Below are 24,605 nucleotides of genomic sequence, written 5' to 3'. Positions count from 1 at the left end.
ATTGCTTCAAAACTGGAATATAATTGCACCGAATACAGGAAGAAGATTGAAATATAGTGGCATGGTGCCATGATAACAATATGGATGATGATCATTGACTTTAGGAGAGGAGGCAAAGTCCACATCCTTGTCTATATTAATGGTGCTGAAATTGAAAAATAGATAGCTTCAAGATCTTGTGGATAAATACCTCTCTAACCCGACAAAGGGCAAACACTTTGATGCGACAGTCAAGAAAGCACACCAATGACTAAGGATGTTCGTCTCATTCCCCTTGTCCCTCAGTAACTTTTTCAGGTACACCATTGAAAGTATACTTGCTGGGTGGTAATGGGAGCTGCTTGGCTCAGGATCGGAAGAAGCGACAGGAGGTAATGAATGCAGCTCAGAACATAATGCAAATTTCTCTCATCTCCCATTTACTAGAAAGGGCATCATATCGAACACATTGCACACACAGACAGGTTTGTTGAGCTTGCGATTTAAGTAATTTTATGTGATGTTTGAGTCTAAAGGGTAAATTGTGTTTAGTCTAAAGTGTCTTGTGTTTTATTCTATTGATGCACCAGTCTCCAATAGTGTATTCTCATTTTTTTTTACTGTTGTTCATAATAAATTGCTGCATCTTTAAGAAACGATGGTAAGCTTTGAATTTGTATCGATTCCCTTCAGCTCAGATAAAAGTCTTGGCCTCATTTTTATCATGGTTGTCTAGGGAGCTCAAACACCCGCCCAGATAGTTTGGGTTTGTAGGGCACAGTGTTGAGTCGGCCACACCAGTGTGTTTAGGCAGCTTGTCCCACCCCCCCCCCCCACCCACCCCCCCCCCCCACCCCCACCCCCACCCCCCCCCCCCCACCCCACCCCCCCCCCCCCCACCCCACCCCCCCCCACCCCACCCCCCCCCACCCCCCACACGTGTTTTTCCAATCCATTACTATTCTGCGAGATGTCTCTCTTGCAGTCTTTTGTGCATTTTTGATTAATTGATGTAAAGTTCTTTGGAGAAACATTCCGTAGTGTTTAAAACATTCAATTCGATTCTTTCAAATATGTAATGTTTGAGTCTAAAATCTAAATTGTGTTTAGTCTAAAGTGTCTTGTGTTTTATTCTAATGATGCACCAGTTTCCAAGAGTGTATTCAATTTTTCTTTTTCAAGCTCCCAAACATTATATTTTGCTGTACTAAACGCGAACTGTCTGCCAACATGCTCAGAGACTTGATGAAGGGCTAACGCCTGAAATGTTGGTTATGTATCTACAACACACACCGTTTGACCTGCTGAGTTTCTCCAGCATTGTGTTTTTAACTTCAATCACGGCGTCTACAGACTTTGAAATATCGGGAAAAATTAACATAATTACTGCCCGTGTGGTCGTTCACACTAGGCGCCTTTTTCAGACTGCGAGTACCTGTGCGCAACAGTCCCGGTGGTTGGACGTGCAGTCGAGTCAACGAATTCTTCTGGTACGACATTCCCTGCAGCTTCCTCCCACAAATTCAGGGGTCCCGCAGGATAAATCGCGGTGCAGGAATTGACTCAAAATTCCTGCACGTTCCTTTTTGGGGCAAAACTCCTTGGTTGTGCCGTTTACGTGCCTGCAGTCTAACAAAAAATGAGAAACGGGAAGGACAACAGACAACATGGAGAGATTTCGCTTTTTAAAACAAACTTTATTCACAATAAAACTATACATAAAGGAAAACAGTGCAAAGTCTTTTCGTATCCTTAGTGCTGTGCATTAACTGTCACTTTCATCCTCTAATTGCTATGTGGCGCCATTACCACTAACCTCCTGCCCCAGCCTGTCACCCTTTCGGATCGGAACTTTTTATCTGCTGGGTCCCCGAGTTCCCCGTCGTTGCTCACCGACGCCCGTCTCGACCGTTGCCGTGTGCCTGCCGCACTATTTTCAACGGTCCCCCTTCAGTTTTGGGGCTGGCCTTCATGGGGCCAGTGAGCACCCGGAGGAAATCAGCAGGCGGAAGAGATCGTTTCACCCGGCGGAAGTGATTGTTTCACCCGGCGGAAGTGATTGTTTCACCCCGGGCAACCGGCTTCACCCCAGGCAGCGTGCTGAGGGATGGCGACCGTGGTGGAGGATGTGCTGGCGGACGCGGAGCGGGCCGAGGCCGAGCGCCTCAAGAGCATCAGCGTGGAGAAGGAGCTGGAGCTCGAGTTCGATCTGGGGAACCTGGCCGCGTTCGACGGCAACGCGCCGAACGCCCGCGACTTCCGACGGAGCCCCGAGCAGTTCCTGCGCTCCCTGGCGCGCGACAACACGCAGCTGCTGGTCAACGCCGTGTGGAAGGTGCCCTCCGAGCGGGTGCAGGAGGTGATCGTGGCCAAGTTGCCCGAGGGCGTCACCCGCATCCCGCGGGAGAAAGCGGTGCCCAAGCGCCGTCCGCCAACCCGCTGGGAGGAATTCGCCAAGCTCAAGGGCATCCGGAAGAAAAAGAAAACCAACCTGGTGTGGGACAGGGAGAAGAGAGAGTGGCGGCGGCGCTGGGGCTACAAGCGAGCCAACGATGAAACCAAAGAGTGGGTTCTTGAGGTGCCCGAGACGGCAGATCCCAACGAGGACCAGTTTGCAAAGCGAGTCGCCGCGAAGAGAGAGAGGGTGGCCAAGAACGAACTGAATCGGCTGCGCAATATCGCCAGAGCCCAGAAGATGAAGGTTCCAGCCTTGGGAATAACCCCGAGCCCTCGGCCCAGTCGGCGTGAACTGAGCAAAGCCATTCACGTGGCGAAGGCCTCGACAGCTTCAGTCGGGAAATTCCAAGGTAAGCTCCCCAAGGAAAAGGAGTTGAGGAATACGGCCAAGAAGAGGAAATTCCAGCCCGTCATTGGAGATTTTTCTGCCGAGAGGAAGAATCAGCTGGAACTTTTAAAAATTATGGCCAGCAAGAAACCAAAACTAAACCTCACAAAAGCTGTTAACAGGCAGCTTCGTGAAGATGAACAGGATCAGGCAGCCGAGCGAAAGAAAATTGGGGCAAAGGGCAGAAAAGGACATAAAAAGCTTAATAGAAAGGATAAAAAAGGCCAGTATCGAAAATCTGCCAATAAAAGAGGAAAGGGTAAATGAATGTACTTTGATTTTTTTAAAATAATTTTGTTGGTAAATACTTAGGCCCAAGATCGTGTTATATGGCGAGCTCTCCACTGGCCACCGTGACAGAGGTGCACCAAAGAAAAGGTACAAGGACTGCCTAAAGAAATCTCTTGGTGCCTGCCACATTGACCACCGCCAGTGGGTTGATATCGCCTCAAACCGTGCATCTTGGCGCCTCACAGTTTGGCAGGCAGCAACCTCCTTTGAAGAAGAACGCAGAGCCCACCTCACTGACAAAAGGCAAAGGAGGAAAAACCCAACCCCAACCAACCAATTTTCCGCTGCAACCGTGTCTGCCTGTCCCGCATCGGACTTGTCAGCCACAAACGAGCCTGCAGCTGACGTGGACATTTACCCCCTCCATAAATCTTCGTCCGCCAAGCCAAAGAAAAGAAAATTAGCATTGTCAACTTTTTTTGGTATTTAAAATAAATTGAACTACATTGTATTTAATGTGGTACGTGTGCATCTGTATTAATGTGGAGAGGTCGAATTCAGTCACAAGTCGGCCACAATCTTAACTGTATAGTGAGCCATTCAGCAACGATGTTCATTTTAGGCATTACCATTATCACCCTAATTTCAACTGCACATTTAAGACATGGGGGATATTTTTTTAGCCTTTTTTGGGTGGAAAATTAGGTCTTGTATGCCATCAAATATGGCGGGGTGGGGGGGGGGTAATTAGAAATATAAGCATACCTTTTCAATTTCTTTATAGATAATTATCAATTTTACTAGTTCCACTAATGTGGATTTCCAGGGAACATGCATAAAACAATTGACCAAGGTTAGCAGATAGCAATTATATGATGAAAAAAAAATCTGATTTTTTTTTTGGTTAATCTGCGTTATTCATCAAGATATTTCTGCAATTAATGATTAGCATGCTTTTATACTTAAAGTTGTTACTCTCTCCCTTGTGGGAAATTCAAACACTATTCCTGTGAACTACAGTAGAGTTGAATTTACAAAAAAAGATTTTACTATTCATTGCCAGATAAAAGTAATACTGGAATGTAAAGATAACCACTGGCTTCTGTACATCAAATTGTCACCTGAAATCCCTCACCTCCTATGGGTATAAAGAGCTGCTTTCCTCCCCAACCCACAAACAGCAAAATGGCAGATGAAACTTAATGTTGTAAATTGGATTAGCAAGTTTGCAGATGACACAAAGATTATAGAGGTGTAGACAGTGAGGAAGGCTTGCAGATATGTCTGGATCAGCTGGAAAAATGTGCTCCAAAGTGGCAGATGGATTTTAATGCAGACGAGTGTTAGCTGTTGCACTTTAGGAGGAAAAACCAATGTTGTACTTGCTCAGTAAATGGAAGGGCACTGCGGCGCACTGTATAGATAGGGTAAGCAATTTTCCACTGAGTATGGGTGAGACAAGAACTAGAGGATGTGTGTTTGAGTGAAAAGTGAAATTCTGGAAGTAAGGATTTGCCTAGTTTAGATTAATCAATTGTAATTAATCTCCTTTGTGAAAGATTGCAGACATAATTGTAAACACTTAAGAAATGTGTATTAAGCAAACCCCTTTAGCCTCGAGTTCCTCAGATTAGGTGACTTGCAGGAATAAAACTCAATGAAATGTACAAACTAAATCAGATTTATTGTCAAGAGTATATACATGACATCACATACAACGCTGAGATTCTTTTTACTGTGGGCAAGGCAGAATTACCGGTTATTGGTAGAGGGGGGAAAAAAATTACACAATGTACACATGGAAACAAATAAAGAAATGTAAGCAAATTGTGCAATACCGAGAAGAAAAATAATAATAAAGTGCAAAAGTAAGAGTCCTTAAATGAGTCCATGATTAAGTTAAGTTATCTCTTGGGTAGTATGAATGGAAAAAATGTGAGACCATTCTATCGGGTTGCAATGTCAGTTCTATGTATCTCTTGAGAATTGATTGAAAGAGTTGTAAAAGTGCACAATTAAAGCTGATAGCCTCAGTATGCTAGTGCCAGAGTCAGAAAAAAAGAGATAAGAAAAGAAACCACTCGACCACTGACTGAGATCAGAGAAGATATTTTAAAAAAAGGATATAAGCAGAAAGAGTCTGACCAATTAGCAGACTCGCTTCTTGAGGGACCAGCACCCTATATTAACTGAGTCAGAACTAATAAAGTTGTGATAATGCTGTGAAATTTGTTTTAAGGTTGAAAGGTACAAAACTTTAACAAAATTATTTGGGGAAAGTTTATTCAGAGTGACAGTGTGGAATGACCTGCCAGTTGAAGAGTTGGATGCCATTTATGAAAATTTGTAGAGGTACATGGATGGGAGGGATTTGAAGGGCGATGGTTTGGGAAAAAAGTTTTGTATAGTTTGGCACATTAGATGACCTTCAGGTAAGACAGGTCCCCAATTTCAGCCTGGATTTTATGGTTTTATCATAATATTGGGTGTATAAGACAACCCCCGAAAAATATGTGCATTTGACTGAGCTGGTGTGTTGACTGAGCTGTTGGGCGTGGCAAGAAGTTGGGTGCTACGGAGCCTCCAGCAGAATGAAGTAAGTTAAAAGTAAGTGAAGAGTCCAAGGAATCTACTAACTGCTGCAAGGACATTTAACATAACTGATGAGAGTGGAGAAAAAAATAAAGATGTTTTAAGAAAATTACCAGACAGACAGTAGATGCAAGGATCGGAGTTTGTTGGTTTGGGATATGTTTCGCAGCCATTTAACTGATGATATTAAAAATAGATTAACACTAAATAATCCTATGATTGCTATTATAACAGGTGGTTTGACTTCACTATTGCAACTACTAGATGCCTTTCTTTCTAATACCTGTATACTAGTATCATAAAAGTTTGTTGTAGAGAGGTGCATGAATGGATTATGGAAACAATCAAGTGGTATTTTGAGTAGAATGGGATGGGCTGAAGTGGGGGGCCTCTGACCGGAGTGTATTAGCATATAATAATATAGCATAAAAATATCCCCCATGTCTTAAATGTGCAGTTGAAATTAGGGTGATAATGGTAATGCCTATATATTGTACCTACAGGGCTATTTCTATTTTTTTTAAATGATAAATTTCTGCTGAAACACTGCACAAAAATTTTATCGACAGTCATTTTGGTGTCAGCCCTCATGATAGTGTCACCCGGTGTGGTAGTGATGCCAGTGGACACAGCCCAGAACTCAAGGATCCACGCCACCCAGGAAATGCTCCGTTCTTGCTGTTGCCATCGGGAAAGACTTACAGATGCCACGTCTCATACCACCGGGAACAGCTTCCACTATCAGACCCATTTTGCTAATTAAATAATACAGAATATTGCAGTCAGTTTGCTTATATTCCTTTATTGTTTACATTTCTCTCTTTTGCATTGGCATTTTCCTGGTTTACAGTTACTGATGAGTAGAATTCTGCCTGGCCTTTGTGATGCCCTGTCTGGACTCTGACAATAAATCTGAACTTTGTGATTTTCTCTCTGATAAAAAGACAAAATTTAGACATAAATGGGTAACAAGACCTTTCGTCGCCACGATTCCGTGCGACCCAGTTAACCTACACGGGGAAAACGTACCAACTCCTGACGGACAGGTGCGGGATTCGAACCCATAGCCTTATCGCTCGCTGGCACTGCAGTCTGCTTGGGGGTTAATGGACACTTCATAAACTTGCCTGGGACGGTTACAAGGGGTTAAATAGACGTGTCCACAACCCGTGATCGCTTCGCCATGGCCACTCAGGGGAGAGTTGTTCACTTGTTGCAGCAGCTGCAAAGGGCGTCGTAAGTAACGAGCAGCGGAGCTGCAGCCGCCGGGGTGACTCAGCTGCCTGGCCGGCGCCGGCAGAACACAATTTGGCCGCCGAGAAAGGGGCATCGATCTGGCTGGGTCCGGGTCCGGGCCCGAGCACAGCCGCAGCTTCTGGATTGTGCGCGGTTTCGCCAGCAATCGCGGGCCGACGGTCTTGTCAATTTTCCGGAACACCTGCAGTCGAAAGTGAAGTGCAGACATTCCGGGCCCAACTCGGGTCAAAGTGGATGTTGACCTTCATTTCCTGAGTACAGGAGATGCGTATTTTTTTATTGCTGCCTTTTCTGTCCCGGCGATCCGCTGCCTGCTCTCCCCCCGCAGCCCGCTGTCCCGGCAGTCCGAAACACCCCACACTCTCATCCCAACTAATACCCAACCCAGACTAACAGGTCCACCACTCAGATACTAACCCACTGAATGGCACGCAGACGAAACAAAGTGCGCTCTGGGGCGAGAGGCACTTGAACGGCCTTGTGTTTCACAAAGGCCAATAAAGACTGAGCACTGCCGACAAAGAAACAACACTATCTGAGTCATTCGTTAGCCCCAATCCAACCCGCAGCCCTCGAATAACAACATGAATTCCCCCAACAAAACCTAATTTCGACCCGAAAACCTTACCACGAAACCTTACCCAAAGCCCCCCCAACTAACCCCAACCTCTAAGCCCCCCAACTAACCCTAAGCCCCACCAACTAACCCTAACCCCACCCAACCCCTAAGCCCCCCCAACTAACCCTAACCCCACCCAACCCCTAAGCCCCCCCCAACTAACACTAACCCCACCTAAGCCCCCCAACTAACCCTAACCCCACCCAAGCCCCCCAACTAACCCCAACCTCTAAGCCCCCCAACAAACCCTAACCCCACCTAAGCCACCCCAACTAACCCTAAGCCCCACCAACTAACCCTAACCCCACCCAACCCCTAAGCCCCCCCAACTAACCCTAACCCCACCCAACCCCTAAGCCCCCCCAACTAACCCTAACCCCACCTAAGCCCCCCAACTAACCCTAACCCCACCCAAGCCCCCCAACTAACCCCAACCTCTAAGCCCCCCAACAAACCCTAACCCCACCTAAGCCACCCCAACTAACCCTAACCCCACCCAACCCCTAAGCCCCCCCAACAAACTTAAATCCAAACTCCCCAACCAACCTCCACCTCATCCTAACCCTAACACCCCCCTAACTAACCCAAATCTGAACTCCCCAACTAATTAGAACCCTAACCCAACCTGAACCGGAACCCCACACCCAACCCTACCCCCTAAAACCTCACAATAGACCCTGACCTGAATAGAGAGTCCCCCACTAGGTAGAGAGGAAAACTCACCCCAGGACATACGAAAGGGCACAATAAGTACCAAAGGATGAGAAGGAACAAGGCACCAATTCCACCAGGAGCTAGAAATAGAAACAATGTAATGAAAGCATAGGCCACCCTAAAGTGGCCATTTATAGAGACACAAAATCCCTGAGAGGGGAAACCAGTGAACACATCATACTAACCCTAATCCCTGATTTAGCACTAAATTTTCCAGATTGTGAGGGCAATCACAAAGCATTATTCCCACGCTCCTTTATGCATTGTGTACGGATGTCTCATTAAATTGTGCGCGTATGCTATTAATTGTTGTGTTTTAATAAAAGTAACATTTGATAGCAACCCTTGTGTCCAGACTCGTGTGTCACGGACCTGACACTTTCTCAACACAACGATGACCAGTGCGGGGACTGACAGCATTACTTTCAGCGTTACTCACATTTATCACCCTAATTTCAACCTGACATATAAAACCGGGGACTATTTTTGAACCATTTTTTTGGGAAAAGCAAATGATTCTAATATGCCATCAGATACGCAGATGGCAACTCTGTTGAGTTTCACATCCTGCTCCTTTTGATCGCAGAATGCTGGTATGCAGTCTAAAATCGCAGATAAAAACAGAGATTTGCAGTTTTGGTTGTTCCTGTGTGAACGACCAATGCCAAGATGTCGGACACTCTTCAGAACAGTAAAATGACACAAAATTTATGTTAAAAAAAATAACAGACAGGGGCACACTGGAATTATTATAATGAAATTGCCCACAAATATATTTCTAAAAATCTTAAACACACAATGCAACCAGGCATTCATCTTCATAATGGTAAAAATCATAATCTGTTTAGTATTTCTTACTTTACTGAATTATGTTAAGAAGTCCTTCGCTCAATGGTCCCCTCTTTCAATGTTCCTAATTGGGCAAATTAATGCTGTCAGGATGAACATTTTATCTAACTTTTTATACATTTTCCAAGCTGCTCCCGTTTTGTTCCTAAAACTTTTTTTGATTCACTTGACTCAATTATTTCCTCATATATTTGGGAAAATAAGCATCCTTGTCTTGGTATTCAAAATCTTAAAAAGAAAGGTAGTTTGGCACCTCCTAATTTTAGATTTTTCTATTGGGCAGCTAATATTAGATGCATCTATTTTTTATTCATTCAAATCTAGGGTTTGGAATTCTCTAACCAGGGAAGTGGTTGAGGCTGCTTCATTAAACATATTTAAAATTCAGTTAGATAAATTTTTGCATGATAGAGGAATTAGGGGATATGGGGAGAAGGCAGGTAGGTGGAGTTAGGTCATAAATTAGATTAGCCATGATCGTATTGAATGGCAGAGGAGGCTCGATGGGCCATTTTTGGCCTACTCCTGTTCCTACTTCCTATGTTCCTATGTTTGGGTTCAGGTAAGTTTGTCAATATGTGGGCAGCAGGATAATCATTCATCTTGTGTTCACTGGTCTCCTCCCTCAGGTTTTGTGTCACTATAAACTGCTTCTTTTGGTTGGCCCATGGTTTCATTACCCTGTGCCTGTTTCTAGCTCTTAGTGGGATCAGTTGTGCATTTTGATATGTCCTGGGTTAAGTTTATTGTATGCATAGTGGGTGACTTTGTATTCACACCTTAGGGTTAAGGGTGGTATTTGGGATAGGGTTAGGGCTATGGTTGTGGTTCTGGTTAGGCTGCGACCAACAGCCACTGAGAACAGGCAGTGAACAGCTGGGACAGAGTGGGATAGCAGGCTGCGGGAGAGACCACTGACAGCGCTGCCACTAGCTCAGGTGCAATTCAGGGGTCTCTTGCAATCTGGCAGGTTTAACAAATAAATATCGGAGAAATCCTTGGAAAACTCAGCAGTAAAACATGAAAGTCTACAAACAGTGTGGTTGTAGTAAAAACACAATGCTGGCACATACCTCTCCACCCAGACATTTGTTTATTGACATAGTCCTTTTAAAATAATGTATAATGAAATTGCTAGAAACTGGCCAATTGATCCAGCTGACCCATACAATATATCATTGACCTTCTCCAGAATTCTCTTATTAATTTATCAGTTATTATTTTATATTTATAATTCTGGTAATGGCCACTCTCAACTCACCCCATTAGCTTCCTCGTTTTTAACGTTCCTTGTAAATATTTTTGTACATTCTTTGGTGCTTTTTTTTGCAATATGGAAAATAGAACATAAAATAGAAATTTTAGTGATTTAATCACTATAACCTTGAACCCCTTGGACCTCTATTGTCTTTAGATTCCTATTATCAAGGGAATATATATTTATTTCTAATAAACCAGTTTATTCTTGAAATTAATCTGGCAACTACAGTCTCATTCTAAAAGTTTGCTAATGAGTTTTGATATAATTTTCCAAAGCATTAACTACAATCTCTAAATTAGCATGTAGAAATTTTTTAATTGAACTTCCATTTTCTAAATGATGACAAAGAATAGTACTCGCAATAGCCACTGTAGAAAACCCTTCCTGGCTTTTATGGTCTGACAAATTATCCTTAACTTCTGCTGTGTATTTTGTTTTTTAGCCCATTTTCTATCTATTTAGTGGCGTGTATTTTTGTTCTATACATTCTGACCTCAGTGTGAGCCAAATTAGCAACAAATTAATAAAGGGCTTAACCTGCTTTGTATTTTCCACTGTTTACTCTTTCATTTCACATTTCTAAAGAAATTGCTCAGCTGGTTACTCAATTTTAATTGTTTACTTATGTATTGTGAACAATAGCCATGTTGTGGATGGACTAATGAAACTCAGTTGGCTGACCATTTTGAAGTTTTTGTGTGATAGGAACATTTATTGAATTATTAGTATCGTGGAATTAATAATAAGTGCTCTATTTGAAATTTGTGGTGTAATTTCTATTTCAAAATTAAAATTTTTGGTTTTCTTATTTTTGTCTGACAAGCTCCTTTCCATAAATATCAACCGAAAAAAAAATGTTGCATGCATCGAAATGGAGGCATTCTAAAGCTAACCAGAAACTGCAATAAGCATCCTTGGGGAAACAAATTGTGCTCTACATTTACAAATTTAATGTTGATGCAAACTTGAAAATGCCTTGAAATAACACCAAAGCTGATGAAATACAATCTGATCTGTGTACCATTATCTAATAAATTTAATTTTAAAACAGAATTGAATTTTGAACATTTTAATTTTAAAATAATTAACTGCAGGGGTAAATTTGAATACTTTGAAAAGTATGTAATTTGAATATGTGTCTTTTGTTATTTAACTAGATGTCGGTGTCCTGCTCACTCTCAAACCTACTCACAAGGTAAAACTACTTTTTATGGCCCTGAAAGAAAAGTAGGTTAATATTTAACTTCATTAAAAGTTAATAAATGTAGACCTTTTTTTAATATCTTGTAGCTTTCTATGATAACACTGAACAATGAAGATTTTGTTTTCTGAACATTTTTGGGTCTACTTTATGGATTTTGGGCTGCTGATCATTAAGGTCACCTTAAAATGTTCCTATTATGGACCTTTTTTTAGATATAATCTATTTTTGTGATTTCCTGTCATATTTTAAGTTTACTTCAAGCCTACAAAACCATGAAGTGCAAATTGACATTGAAAATTGATTTTCTGCATTCGCACTTGGACTTCTTCCCTGCTGATCTTGGTGCAGTCAATGACAAACATGATGAAAAGTTTCACCAGGACATTACGGTATCTGAGCAATTAGAATCTATCAATGCTGGCCAAATATTGTTGGACACTCACATGAGAGGCATCATATGGTGAGTGCATCAGTGGCAAAACATTTTTAGGACAGTTGAAGTAACACAGCGATTTTCAAATTACCTCCCAAAACTCACGTTCTACCTTAAGCAATACATGTTCTGCGATTAGTAAGGGACTGCTTAAGATTTGCATTAATTCAGTGGTTTTCAAACTGCCTCCCTAAACTCACATTCCATCTTAAGCCATCCTATGCCATGTGCTCTGTGAATGGTATGTGAATGGGAAGGGAAGGTTGAGGACTACTGCTCTAAACCCAATTGTTACCAAAATATTTTGAGTGGAAAGAAAAAAGGTTTGAAAACCACTGTTTTAATCATACCTAATTGTCTCGTTATGTGCATGGTTTCCTAAAAGCAAATGGGCCATTGACAATTTTTCTCAAGCAAAATATTTTGGTAACAATTGGGTTTAGAGCAGTAGTCCTCAACCTTCCCTTCCCATTCACATACCATTCACAGAGCACATGGCTTAGGGATGGCTTAAGGTGGAATGTGAGTTTAGGGAGGCAGTTTGAAAACCACTGAATTAATACAATGTGTCAGCATTATTATGCAATTAAACATGCTAAATTCAATTAAAGTTAATTTAATGTTTCTCCACCTTCCTACATGATACAGCAAATCTGAAATTATCATTATGTTCAGATTGAAGTTGTCATTGTCTATCATAATCCCCAAGTTTTTTCAGGAAGAAAAAGCTTTTGCAAACAATTGATGTCCAGTGTGACAGAACATAAAATCGATCTCTTGAAAGGATAGATGTCACCACTTCCAGATTATTAAAGATAAGCTTGGGCACCAAATTGTACAATTCTAATAGATATGAGATAATATAAACATACTGTATTTTGTGAAATAATACACATTGTTTTATGCTTCTAAAATTTTAGGATTTTTTGAACTGAAAAATAATTGTTTAAAAGCCAATTCCTATTTCTGTGAAATAAGATGTGTGCAATTTTAGGTCAGAAATTGAAGTTTCTTCATTGATTTAGCAGGAAGAGTGAGGCATAAGATATTAAAGTTAGTCAAGCCCTACACACATGCTCTGTGTATGTGGGAAACTTTAACTTTTATTCTTGTGACTTTATTAACACCTAACCAGTGAGTGTTTACATCACTGTCATGGAAGAATTCCATGCAACCGTCTCAAATTAGTTAAAACCGAGAAGTTTCTGCTTTTTTATGGTATAGTGATTAGAAGATGTGAGCTCAATGCTGCTGTTGTGTTCCAGCTCCAGGACATGTTACAACCAGAGCCACAGACTATGCATTTGAGGTACAAATAATTTACCTATGATTTTTCACAACTTTTCATCATTTGATCAACAATGAGGCAGAAGAATTTTTGTTAAAAATGACAGTCTCTATACATCTTGGTTCTGTTTCAGATGGCTTGTTCAAACATCCGATATGGAGAAGGGGTGACAAATGAAATTGGCATGGTAGGGGATTGCTGCATTTATTTAAAAGCCTTAGCTAAAACTTGTTTAATTGAGTAATTTTGTATAATAATTGAACACTCAACTGGGACGATTCTGGTTATTCATTGCATCAATAGACAAGATTTCCATGGGGGAATGTCAGTGCCGTTGCTTTTTTTTGTCAAATGAATCACTATTGTGGACAACACTATTAAAGGCAGGTATCAATCAGTGTCACAGGCATATTGTGCAAAGTAGACTAGAACGTCAGAGAATCCGTCTTTGTATGTAAAAATGGAAAATGCTGGAAGCACATCAGGTGAGGTAACAGTACGAAGAAAAAACAATTAGCAGTTCAGGTCTTTTTTTTTGAAACTTTATTTAAAGATTTTATTACATGAATAAAACAAAGAAATTACATTTAAAGAAAAAGAAAAATAAAGTAATTATTGCAACACAACATTAATAACCTAACTTAAGTCAATCTAAGCAGTTCAGGTCTGAAGCCCTTCATCAGACCTCTGTGACTCTATGTAATAATTGCCATCAGTAGTGCTATCCAAATTATTGATTCATTCGACAAAAATATCAGTAATGGAAACATATTCCCTCCCTTCTTGATCTTCCAAAATAATTGATACATTACTGAATATGGGTATTGTCCTTGATCCAGGACTATCACTTACACTCAACACCTCCAAATTCTGCCTGTGTCAAATTAACTAGTGCAGCAGAGTTGGCCTGGTGACCCAATGGGTTTGCATCCAGGGCTTTATCCATGCAAGCCTACTCCACCCCACAAGGAAACCCCACTGGTTTTAAGAAAGGAAAACAAATAAAACTCCAATTGCTGGAATCTAAAACAGAAACAAATGCTGGAAAAGCTCAGCCGGTCAAGCAGCATCTGTGGTCCCAATATCTTAATTATAGAGAGAGTTTTTATGCATTCAACAACATTTGGATAGATCTTTCAGATATGTGTTCTCTAAATGCATTAGCGTGGTCCACACGTGGACCATAAAATAAACTGAATATCTGAGTATCACAGAAGCTTAACCAAATGGTCTTTTCTGACTTGCAATTCTTAAGGAGGATAAAATAAAAATATGAGTTGTTTACCTTTAATTAGGTGAATGTGTGTAGGTTTTTCATGTCAAAAATTTGAAGATTCTGCTATTCCAATAGGATCTTCAGAATATTGGAGCCAGGAAAGTTTGCGTGATGACTGATAAAAATTTGGCCAAGCTTCCTCCTGTCAATGCTGTCCTGGATTCATTAGTTAAGAATGGAGTAAACTTTCAAGTGTTTGACAAGGTCAGAGTGGAGCCAACCGATTTAAGGTTAGCAGCTCTTAATTTGAGTGAAAGTTTAAGGAGAAACATCTTAATGGTTTTATTATTGGTGGTATCAACAACATTGCTATTCCAATATAAGAAATCTAGCAATTAAAATGTTTCAGGTGGGACTTGAATCACATAGCACCACAATATTTTGCCTTGCATGCTTCAAGTTTAATGAAAAATGAATTGCAGTGGAAAATTGTGTCATTTCAAGTTGCTTTGAAAAATTTGGACTTGTGGGAAGTGGAATTGGATGGAGATTGGGAGAAGCTGTGGATTTAGAGTTGGTGTATAACGATCATGAAAATATGAGGGTTAAATGATGGGGACAATTGGGACATTGGAGGGTCTAGTGATAATGACTATTGCAGGCTTGAGTATTTGGGGAGTCAGACCAATCAGAGGGTCGGGGGTGAAATGGATAATGGGGCATTTATCCCATGGCTGAGTATGTGGTAGGGTGTGGAAGCACAGGACTCTATTCAGGGTGATAAAAAGTGTAATGTTGCATTCCACAAGTATGTTCATAATTTATATATCAGAATCAAATCAAAATGTTTGAATTTACAATTAATGAATTGAATGGAATATTCATTCAAGAGGACTGCAACAACTTATATTTGTACACTCGTAGAATCGGTACCAAAATACAAAATAAATGTTAACACAGATAAACAGGAGGGATTGTGTTTTAGGAAGAAAAATAAGGAGGCCATATAACATATGTAAAATCAAACTGGGTGGGGGAGAGAAATTAATCTTGAAGTACAAATACGATTATCATTAAAATCAATGATGCATGTTAATGTGGGTGAATAAAAATAAACAGACCACGTACCAGGTTCTGGAATTTATTAGTAGATGGTTAATACTGAAATGTAGACAAATTATGCTTACCTTATAACAAACCTTGGTTCAACTGAACTTCAGTTTTGTTTTTGTCATATATATGAAAAGTATCTAGAAATATTGGAAAAGGTTAGAAGTTCACAAGATGCCCAACGATGAAATGGAAATATGAGGGAAAGACAAACAACCTGGTACTCTTTCTTTTTTGAAAGAGAAAATTAAGGCTCTTAAAATTATTAAATAGTTTAATAAAGCAAATTTTTAAAAAATAGATGTTCCAGAGTGTGGAGGAGATAAATCAAAGGCCATATGAAAGTACAAAGTAATTTCAGGAGTAGATCACTTTGCCTCTCTAGGCTGTTCTGGCTTTAATCTCAACTCTGCATTTCCATCTACCTGCAATCATCTTCCATCTCTATCTTAAAACATTCAAAGATTTTGCTTTCAATGTTCTTTGAGGAAGATCGTTCCAAAAACGAGAGAGAAAAAAAAAATATCTGTTCATTTAGGATGATCGCCAATGAATCCCATAATGGGTTCAGCAGTAACGTCTTAATTCAGAGAATTTAGAACGTGCTTCTTCGTGGAATTGAGAGGTTAAGGCAATAGATCAGTGAGAAATTAGAGGTAGAGGCGAAAGCAGAGAGGAAAATTTGAGTGGAGCATAAAGGCCAACTAGAACCCGACATATCCCTGGACCTAAGGACTGGACCAGTTCACCCTGGGCAGTGAGAATCCTACAGAGGTAATAATCCTAAGAAAATTGTTGCAGAGGAAAATCAAAAGGATATAAAAAGATCTAATCTTACTACAATGTTGCCACAATAGGGTAATCAGCTGGTCTATGGCTAATAATTGAGTGGGTAGCAGGAAATGAAGACAACAAGAAAGATTGTTTTTCTTTGTTCTTCTGAAGAAAGTGATAGCAGATTTCAATAACAGTGAAAAGACAGTCAAATAGCGTTGTCTTTAGTATGCCTTTTCTTTCATCAGGGCCTGGGATAACATGCTTCCACTCCAGTACTTTGGGTTCTGAGGTGCCTGATAAAGCCAATATGGGACGCTCACATCAGCAGGCCCATCCGCCACCTCCTGTTGTGATAGAGTCTGCAAGTCCTATATTGGCCTCATCAGAATCCAGAGAGCAGAGGTGAAATCTGTCATACTTGATCCTAGCATCTTAGGAGAAGATTTTCAAAATATTATTCTGTTTTTGGCAATTCAGTCATTTTATGATCTTGTTATTAGTTTCATAGAAGCAATAACATTTGCTAAACAAGAACAATTTGATGCATTTGTTGCTGTTGGAGGTGGATCTGTGATGGACACATGTAAAGTGGCTAACCTGTACAGCTGCAGCCCTGATGCTGAATTTTTTGACTACGTCAATGCTCCAATAGGAAAAGGAAAGCCTGTCACTGTTGGCCTCTGTCCTTTGATAGCAGGTGGGTTCATGTTGAAGGTTTTTTAATAATGGAGTGGGGTGGAATTACTAACTTTCTGAATGATGTAGAAATGGCAATCACAAAATACATATAGATTTTTTCAGTTGTACAACTCATTGAGTGTTGAACGGTGTTATTTTTTAAAAAATATTTTATTTTTGATTTTCCATCTTAAACAGGAGAGAACATCATTGGTTGTTACAGACCATGTCATTTTTATCCGTGATTTACTTATATATGACGCCTCTCCCTCCCCCATTCCCACCCCCAAGAAAAAGAAAAGATAGACATGATACAAACTAAAAAAAAAGTCAGGAAAGGAAAAGAACAAAGAGAAGAAATGAAGGCTGAATGTGGCGTCAGCATTTCCCATATGTGTCCATGGAGACCATTGGGGCCATCCCCTTGTATAGGCACTTTTCTCAATCTATTTGTCAGCAATTCTTTGTAAACCGTTTTGCTGGGAGTGGCTACAGCCATGCTCCCATATATTCCAGATAATGATTGCCATATTCCAACGAAGGTGCTGTGTCAGTTTCTAAGGTAATATGTAATTTTTTTCCATGGGAATACAGCTGTGCATCTCGGTAGCCCATTTGCTGATGAGAAGGGGGGAGTCGGATTTCCAGGTTATCACTATGCATTTTTTGCTATGGCCAGGGATATAAATGTGAATTGAATTTGGAATTTAGTTAATTTGTAGCCTATATCCATAAGATTCCATAGTAGATCTAGTGTTGGGTCTGGCGGGAAGGTTACCTTCGTTATTTTGGTTAGTACGTTAGCCAAGTCTTGCCAGAATGGGGCTACCTTTATGCAGGACCAGGCTGCAAGAAGAAATTTTCCTTGCTCCACTCCACATCTGAAGCATGTTTCTGGCACCTCTGGTTTTGTTTTGTGGAATTTCTGGGGTGTGAGATAGAGCTGGTGCAAAAAATTGTACTGAACCATTCTCTATCTAGAATTAATGATTGTTGTGATGCTGTCCTTGCACCAGTCTGATCAGCGTCTTTCACCAATTGTGATTCCCAGATCTGACTCCCATCTTTCCTTCGATCTATGTAGCTCTTGTTTTGGGCTTTCAGCTTAGAGTACCGAGTATATTCTTGATATAAATTTAGGTGCATTTCCCTGTTGAAAAAACTTCTCAAGCTTACTAGGTGCAGGTGGGGTCATTGCAGGGCCCCACCTGTCCCTCAGGAATGATCTTAATTAGAGGAAACAGTGAAAGGTCTCATAAGACAAATCATATTTTCCCCTTAGCTGTTCGAAGGACATGAGCTGTCTCCCTTCATAACAGTCCTTAATATATTGGATCCCCTGTTGGTGCCAAATTTCCAAAATTTTGTGGCCCTTGTTCATGGGCATCACGCATTTTGAGTCAATGGTGCATTAGGTGAAATTTCCAATTTTTTCCCCATGCTTTCAATAAATTCGTACCAAATTTTGATTAGGTGTTACAGTACGGGATTGTTCTTTTTTTGTTATTGATTTGGGGTCCCATTTGTATATGAAATCTTTCACGGTCTCCTCCCCCATTGCATGTAATCCCATTTGCACCCTGGTGGATGTCTCCCTCTCTTCAAAGAAGGATGTGAGGAACCTCAACTGGGCTGCTAGATAATATTTATTTAAATCAGGCAATTTTAACCCTCCCAGGTTGTAGTCCCATATCAATTTCTTTAAGGCTATTCTGGGTACTTTCCCATTCCAAATAAATTTCCTTATGTTGCCATTCAACATTTTAAAAAAAGATTGTGGGAGTGAAATTGGCAACGATTGGAAGAGATATTGAAGACCTTCATCTTTATGCATTAGAGTAATGGGAAGGTCCCTCCAACTTGTCAGATTTTCCTTGATCTTCTCAAGAACAGGGAGGTAGTTAAGTTTATATAAGTTTTCCTGATTGTTGTCAGTCTTTATTCCTAGGTACTTTATGGCTCCTGTCTGCCAACTGAAGTTGCTATTTTTTTGGTATTCATAATTAAATGTATTCATTGGCATAATATTACTTTTCTATATATTGGCCTTGTAGCCCAATATTGTGCCATAGTCCTCTAGTGTGGCGAGGACCTGGCTGGGTCTGTCAGATACAACAATACATCATCTGCCATTAAATTTATTTTATGCTCATATTAACCCACTTTGAATCCCTTTATCAATGGATTTTTTCTAATAGTCACTGCCGATGGTTCAATTGCCAGGACAAACAGTCCTGGCAACAGGGGGCATCCCTGCCTACTGGATCTACTAAGGGGAAATATTGGTGATGTTTGCCCGTTTGTACTAACTTTTGCCCGTGGGTTATCATAGTGACAAGTGCTTGTCCCATTCTGAACTTTTCCAGAACTTTGAAAAGAAAGGGCCATCCTAGCCGATCAAAGACCTTTTCTGCATTCAGTGAGACTACTATACTTGGGTCTTGTATTGTTTGTGCCAAATGAATAATGTTGAGCAATCTGGTTGAGCAATTGGTGGAGTGCCTTTTCCAAATAAAGCCCACTTGGTCCAGGTTTATCAGTTTAGGGAGATATTGACCAGTGGCCAATATCTGTTGGCCAGTGCCTTGGCTATTATTTTGTAGTCTGTATTTAGTAGTGATATGGGTCTATATAAGGATGGCTTTGTTGGGTCCCTGGGTTTTTTGGGTATCACCACAACAATGGCTGTTGAGAAAGACTCCAGGAGAGTTTGTGACCCTGCTGCCTGGTCTACTACCCCCATTAATAGTGGTATTAGTAAGTCTTGAAATTCTTATAGAACCAAGGGTGAGGGGGAAACTTATTTGTTTGTAAGATTCCCAGGGCCTGTTCAATTTCCTCCTTAGAGAGTGGGGCATCTAATTCCATCTGGTCTTCTTGGACTAGTCTCGACAGCTCAATCCTTGACAGAAACTCCTCAATTTTATCCATATCTCTTGGCACCTTGGATTTGTATAATTTTTCATAATAGGTTTTAGAGGTATCATTAATTTCGTTCAGGTTGTGTGTTATCGGGTCTGGCCCGAAATGAATTGCATTAATTGTCCATTGAGTTTCCTCTGTTCTCAGTTGCCATGTCAATATTTTGTGTGCCTTTTCACCTAGTTCATAATATCTTTGTTGGGATTTCGTGCGTTTTTCCACTCTGAATGTTTGTAGAGTATTATATTTGAGTTTCTTGTTTTCTAATTCCTAATATTTTTCATTTGATCCTGAATTTTGGTATTTTTTTCTAATTTTGTGATCTTCTGTTCCAGTGTCTCTAACTCACTTAGGTGTTTTTTTTAATACTATTGGTGTATGAAATTTTCTGCCCTCTTAGGTAGACCTTTAGTGTATTCCATACTAAAAATTTGTTATCCATTGAGGGCAGTTCGTTTCACAGAACAGGGCAATGTGGCCCCTTATAAAGGAGCAGAAGTCTGGAGTTCTCAACAATGTAGCATTAAAACGCCATCTATATGCATTTGCATGCTTTTCAGTCATTGTTATCTGTAAAGTTAATGGTGAGTGATCTGATACTAGTCTTGCTAAGTATTCTGATTCAAGGACTGTTCTCCAACCGGGCAGACATCAAAAAATAGTCAATTCTAATGTGGGAATTGTGAGATTTTGAATAAAAGGAATAGTCCCTGGCCTGTAGGTTCCTCTGTCTCCATATGTTTTATCAAATTTAATTCTTTCATGAAGGCCAGAGTTATTTTTGCCGCTTTAAACCTTACCAGTGTTTTTTGTTGTCTTCTCAAGAATGGGGTCCAGGCAGAAGTTCAGGTCTCCACACTCAGGAAGTCATTTTGCATAAACTGCTCATTATCAAAGTTTGGCGCATAAAGGTTCTGAATATAGCTGGCCAAGTCTTGCACCATTACAAATCTCCTGGCCGAGTCTGTAACCTCACTGCTCACCATCATCGGGACCCTTTTGTGTATTAAAATGGAAACCCCTCAAGCTTTGGAACCAAAGGAGGAGGAGAACACCCGCCCTACCCATTCGCTTTTAAGTTTGTCATGTTCCTTTTTTGTCAAATGCGTTTCCTGTAAAAATATTATATCTGCTTTCCGCTTCCTTTTTATGGGCCTTAACGTTAATACTGATAAATTTGATAGCTTTATTCACTTGTGTTTCTATATCTTATCATTTCCCCTTCACTGCACCCTTGTTTGATCGCTCTCCTTGTGCCTTTATGTCGCTCGTGACCTTTCCATGCCGATGTCCACAACAGCCAGAAACAAAGAAAAAAATTAAAGATAAACAAATGCATAGTATATGCCCCTCCCCACAAACTAAACTAGATAGAATGAAATAAACCTTAAAAATCCTCTGTATATCAAAGTTAGAAAAGAAAACACTCAGAGTAATCCCATCTTCTGCTTTGCTGCTGCTCCTCTCTACTTTTGCGCCATTTCCCCTCTTACTGCGAGTCTTCTCATGTGCCATCTTCTTTACTCAATCTACATCGCAGCCTTTCACCTCAAGCTCCCATTATTTTTCCTCCTTAGAAATTTTTGAAAGGAGGAAAAATAAAAACATATATTTTCCCATTCCCCCCAGCCAGTTACAGATCTTTGTACATTCTGCTCCCCACCTCACTTAAAAACAGGGCCTGTTTCCTCTTGCAGGTTTCTGTATCCCTCACATCATGGGCAATGTAATACATATCAAACCTATCCACATAATCAGACCAGTTTTTCATTTCTTGATCTTCTCCAAATCATCCTTCCATCATTTTAACTACTTATTATTCGGTAACAAAGTAAATCCAGAATTTATTCTCATTTTTTTTTCTTGATTTCCTCTCGAGTTTCTTCCCTTTAATTTTCGTTCTGCTGCCGAGCATGTGCTTCCGTCCCACTGTACCCTCTTATTGTTCCTCTTTCTTCCACTCAATTTTCACCTCTGCTGTCCTTTTACCGCAAAATCCGGTAGATTCCATCGTCTGGAATTTGTCCTTGTTACTACTTTGTCTTGTATTTTCCCTTTGAAAGTAACATCAGTCGAAAGAAGTGATAAGCATATCTTTATTCAGGGCTTCTTTGACCCCAAATAGAGGGCTAATTAAGTGGCAGAAAGGGCACTCACCTTTGAATTTCGGCTTGTGCAGCCATGTTTCTTCTCGTGCACATGCGCCATGAGGGGAAAGTGTGACAGAGGCCCACAAAGTGCTGGCTGGCGCATGCGCAGTGAGGGGGAAGGGTGACGGCAGAGAATGAAGGCTCATGGCAGGTAAGCCACCATTCCTTCCCCCACCCCACTGAAAGAGCTTCTGATGCTGACCCTGCATGTCCTCCATTTTGGCAAGTTTGAAATGGCCACCCTAGACTTGTACCTGCACCAATTAAGTAAGTAAACATACCTGAGCACTCACAAACACCCGTGAAGCCGAATGTCCCAAACATTATGGTGCCCTGATATGAAGAAACTATGTATAAAAAGTGCTGTAATTGCTCCATGGTAACCAAAATGTATACAAATAACCTTGAATGAAATCTGAAAGGTGCATCTTAATCATGTGAATTGTTTGATTACAAATTTAAAACTGTGGAGCACAGGGGGAAATAAAGCATGGGAAAAAAACGTGTCTGACCCAAACATTATGGAGGGCACTGTATCTGTTAAATTACATTGACCAAGGGGTGTTCATATCTAAATCACCTGTTGCTTCTCCTAGTTCCCACTACAGCTGGCACAGGAAGTGAGACCACAGGTGTGGCTGTTTTTGACTATGAAGCAATGAAAGTTAAAACAGGTACAAAGTGAATAACTGTCACGATGCAAATTGAGATGAAACTTTCCTATGTTAATGTGGTAAGATTACTTCCGAATGATCTCTTGTTTTAAAACCACAAGTCGGAATGAGTCATGTTTCACCATTTACTGAAGACATGGCTGAACCAATGCATCTACACCTTTTTGGTTCCCCATTCCTGAGTCCTTCAGTGGCATATTTTGTTAATGTTAGTTTTGAATGTATTAATCAACTGAATACCAATAGTTTGAAGACAAAAGAAACAGCAGATGCTGGAATCTAGAAAAATAGCATAACACTAAAGAACACAAGTATCATCTGTGGAGGAAAAAGGTTATATATTTTTAAGATCTTCCAGTGTTCTATTTTTGATAGGTAGACGATTACAAAGATTCAAATTAAATTGCTTGCCAGATTGACAAAGACCCCTTATTCTGATACACTAGACTTGAAGTATTCTGCTCTTCAGAATCTCCATATCAAATCTCAGAATTATATATATTTCCGTGAGATCGCCTTTTATTTTTCTTGGCTTCAGGGAATTTTGCCCCTTTCCATTCAATTCCTCCTCACAAAAGCATCCCTTTACATAATATTCCGGATTGAACGAGAAGATGGTGGCAAATGTGCAATGTATAATTTAGTAGAAAAGTATCACTGTGAAATTATGCGCTTTGAAATGAAAAGTATATCTATTTTTTATAAGGTGAAAGATTAGTAACTGTTGGTGTTTTGTAGGTTCTGGGAGTTCCATTCATTTGCATAGTGATCAGGCATTTTCATCATGACTAACTCGATAGAGGTATCCACAATGGTACAGAAGTGAGATTACCTTTCTATTTAGACCAACTATTTAGACTCATTAAAATCAGCAGGGACTCCGAGAGGACACAGTCCAAACCAAAATTTAGAGTTAATGGTATTTATTATTCTAATCATACTACAAAATTTAACTAAATATGTCATAGAATTAAGGAGCTTTATTAACAATAAGACTATATAATATTACTCTGCTTTATAGTCTCACTGTCTGCTGTATGTAAAACCTTAGGCATTGCCAGCAGGGCTCTGAAGCCATTTCTTGGGATTGTAGATCCTTTGCATGCATTGCACATGCCGAACCGTGTGGCAGCTTACAGTGGATTTGATGTACTTTGGTAAGTAGTATTTTAATCTTGTTAAACAATTATGAAGTAAACCTGTACAGTGGCCTAGAATTAGATAAGAACTGCAACTCAATGGCAGTAACTTGAAACATAATCTCTTTCAGTTTTTTGTCTGGCAAGTCCCATAATGGGAGTAACACTGAGGAGATTCCCATCAAATGTGGTACAAATTTAAATAATAGAAGGAATAATAAGTAGTTCTTTTTTAAACTTTAATCTTTATTTCCCTTATTTTTTGGCAGAGCAGTTTGAAAAATGCACATCTATGTTATGTACATTTTAATTTTTTGCTTATTCATCTGTGGCATAAGTTCCCTTTCAGCTTGATACATGTCTCTTTCATTGGGCAGATGGTCTGAGAGCCGTCTGTTGGTTTCTGTTTTATCGCAGGATATTCAGGAAACTCAGACTGAATGACAGTTACATTTACCCTATTCTTTTTGCTTATTTTAAAGTTTCCTCACTCACTTAGTCTGCAAAAAGCTGTACAAGTATTTTGTTCATTTTTTTCTGCGACAACATTTGTCATTAAAACTATCTAATTAGTGAGCTGATAGCTAAATGTTATGCCTGGAACATGTCATGATACATTATGATTGGTTTCTAACTTATATTTACTAGTTCCTGGAACACCGTGTAC

General features: G+C 40.2%; 2 protein-coding genes across 3 annotated transcripts in view; both read left to right on the top strand.

Annotated features, from left to right (window-relative positions):
* Positions 1 to 2,030: 2,030 nt before the first annotated feature.
* rrs1 (ribosome biogenesis regulator 1 homolog) lies at positions 2,031 to 3,566 on the top strand. Its single transcript, XM_069921359.1, has one exon. The coding sequence runs from the start codon at positions 2,087 to 2,089 to the stop codon at positions 3,089 to 3,091; it is 1,005 nt and encodes a 334-aa protein (XP_069777460.1). The 5' UTR covers positions 2,031 to 2,086; the 3' UTR covers positions 3,092 to 3,566.
* Positions 3,567 to 3,965: 399 nt separating this feature from the next.
* Positions 3,966 to 24,605, top strand: part of adhfe1 (alcohol dehydrogenase iron containing 1) — a 36,147-nt gene continuing 15,507 nt past the window's right edge. Inside the window, exons 1-8 of one of the 2 annotated variants that reach the window (XM_069921358.1) lie at positions 3,966 to 6,883; positions 11,505 to 11,542; positions 13,250 to 13,293; positions 13,406 to 13,459; positions 14,624 to 14,778; positions 16,876 to 17,072; positions 22,722 to 22,799; positions 23,893 to 23,956. In XM_069921358.1, coding sequence (XP_069777459.1) covers positions 6,831 to 6,883; positions 11,505 to 11,542; positions 13,250 to 13,293; positions 13,406 to 13,459; positions 14,624 to 14,778; positions 16,876 to 17,072; positions 22,722 to 22,799; positions 23,893 to 23,956 — 683 coding nt within the window. In that variant the 5' untranslated portion in view covers positions 3,966 to 6,830. Of the gene's footprint in view, positions 6,884 to 11,504; positions 11,543 to 13,249; positions 13,294 to 13,405; positions 13,460 to 14,623; positions 14,779 to 16,875; positions 17,073 to 22,721; positions 22,800 to 23,850; positions 23,957 to 24,605 lie in introns of both variants that reach the window. The other variant, XM_069921357.1, reaches the window with a different exon arrangement.

Source organism: Narcine bancroftii, chromosome 2 (genome assembly GCF_036971445.1).
Source record: "Narcine bancroftii isolate sNarBan1 chromosome 2, sNarBan1.hap1, whole genome shotgun sequence".
NCBI classification, from domain to species: Eukaryota; Metazoa; Chordata; class Chondrichthyes; order Torpediniformes; family Narcinidae; genus Narcine; species Narcine bancroftii.
This window is presented reverse-complemented; position numbering and strand designations above follow the sequence as displayed.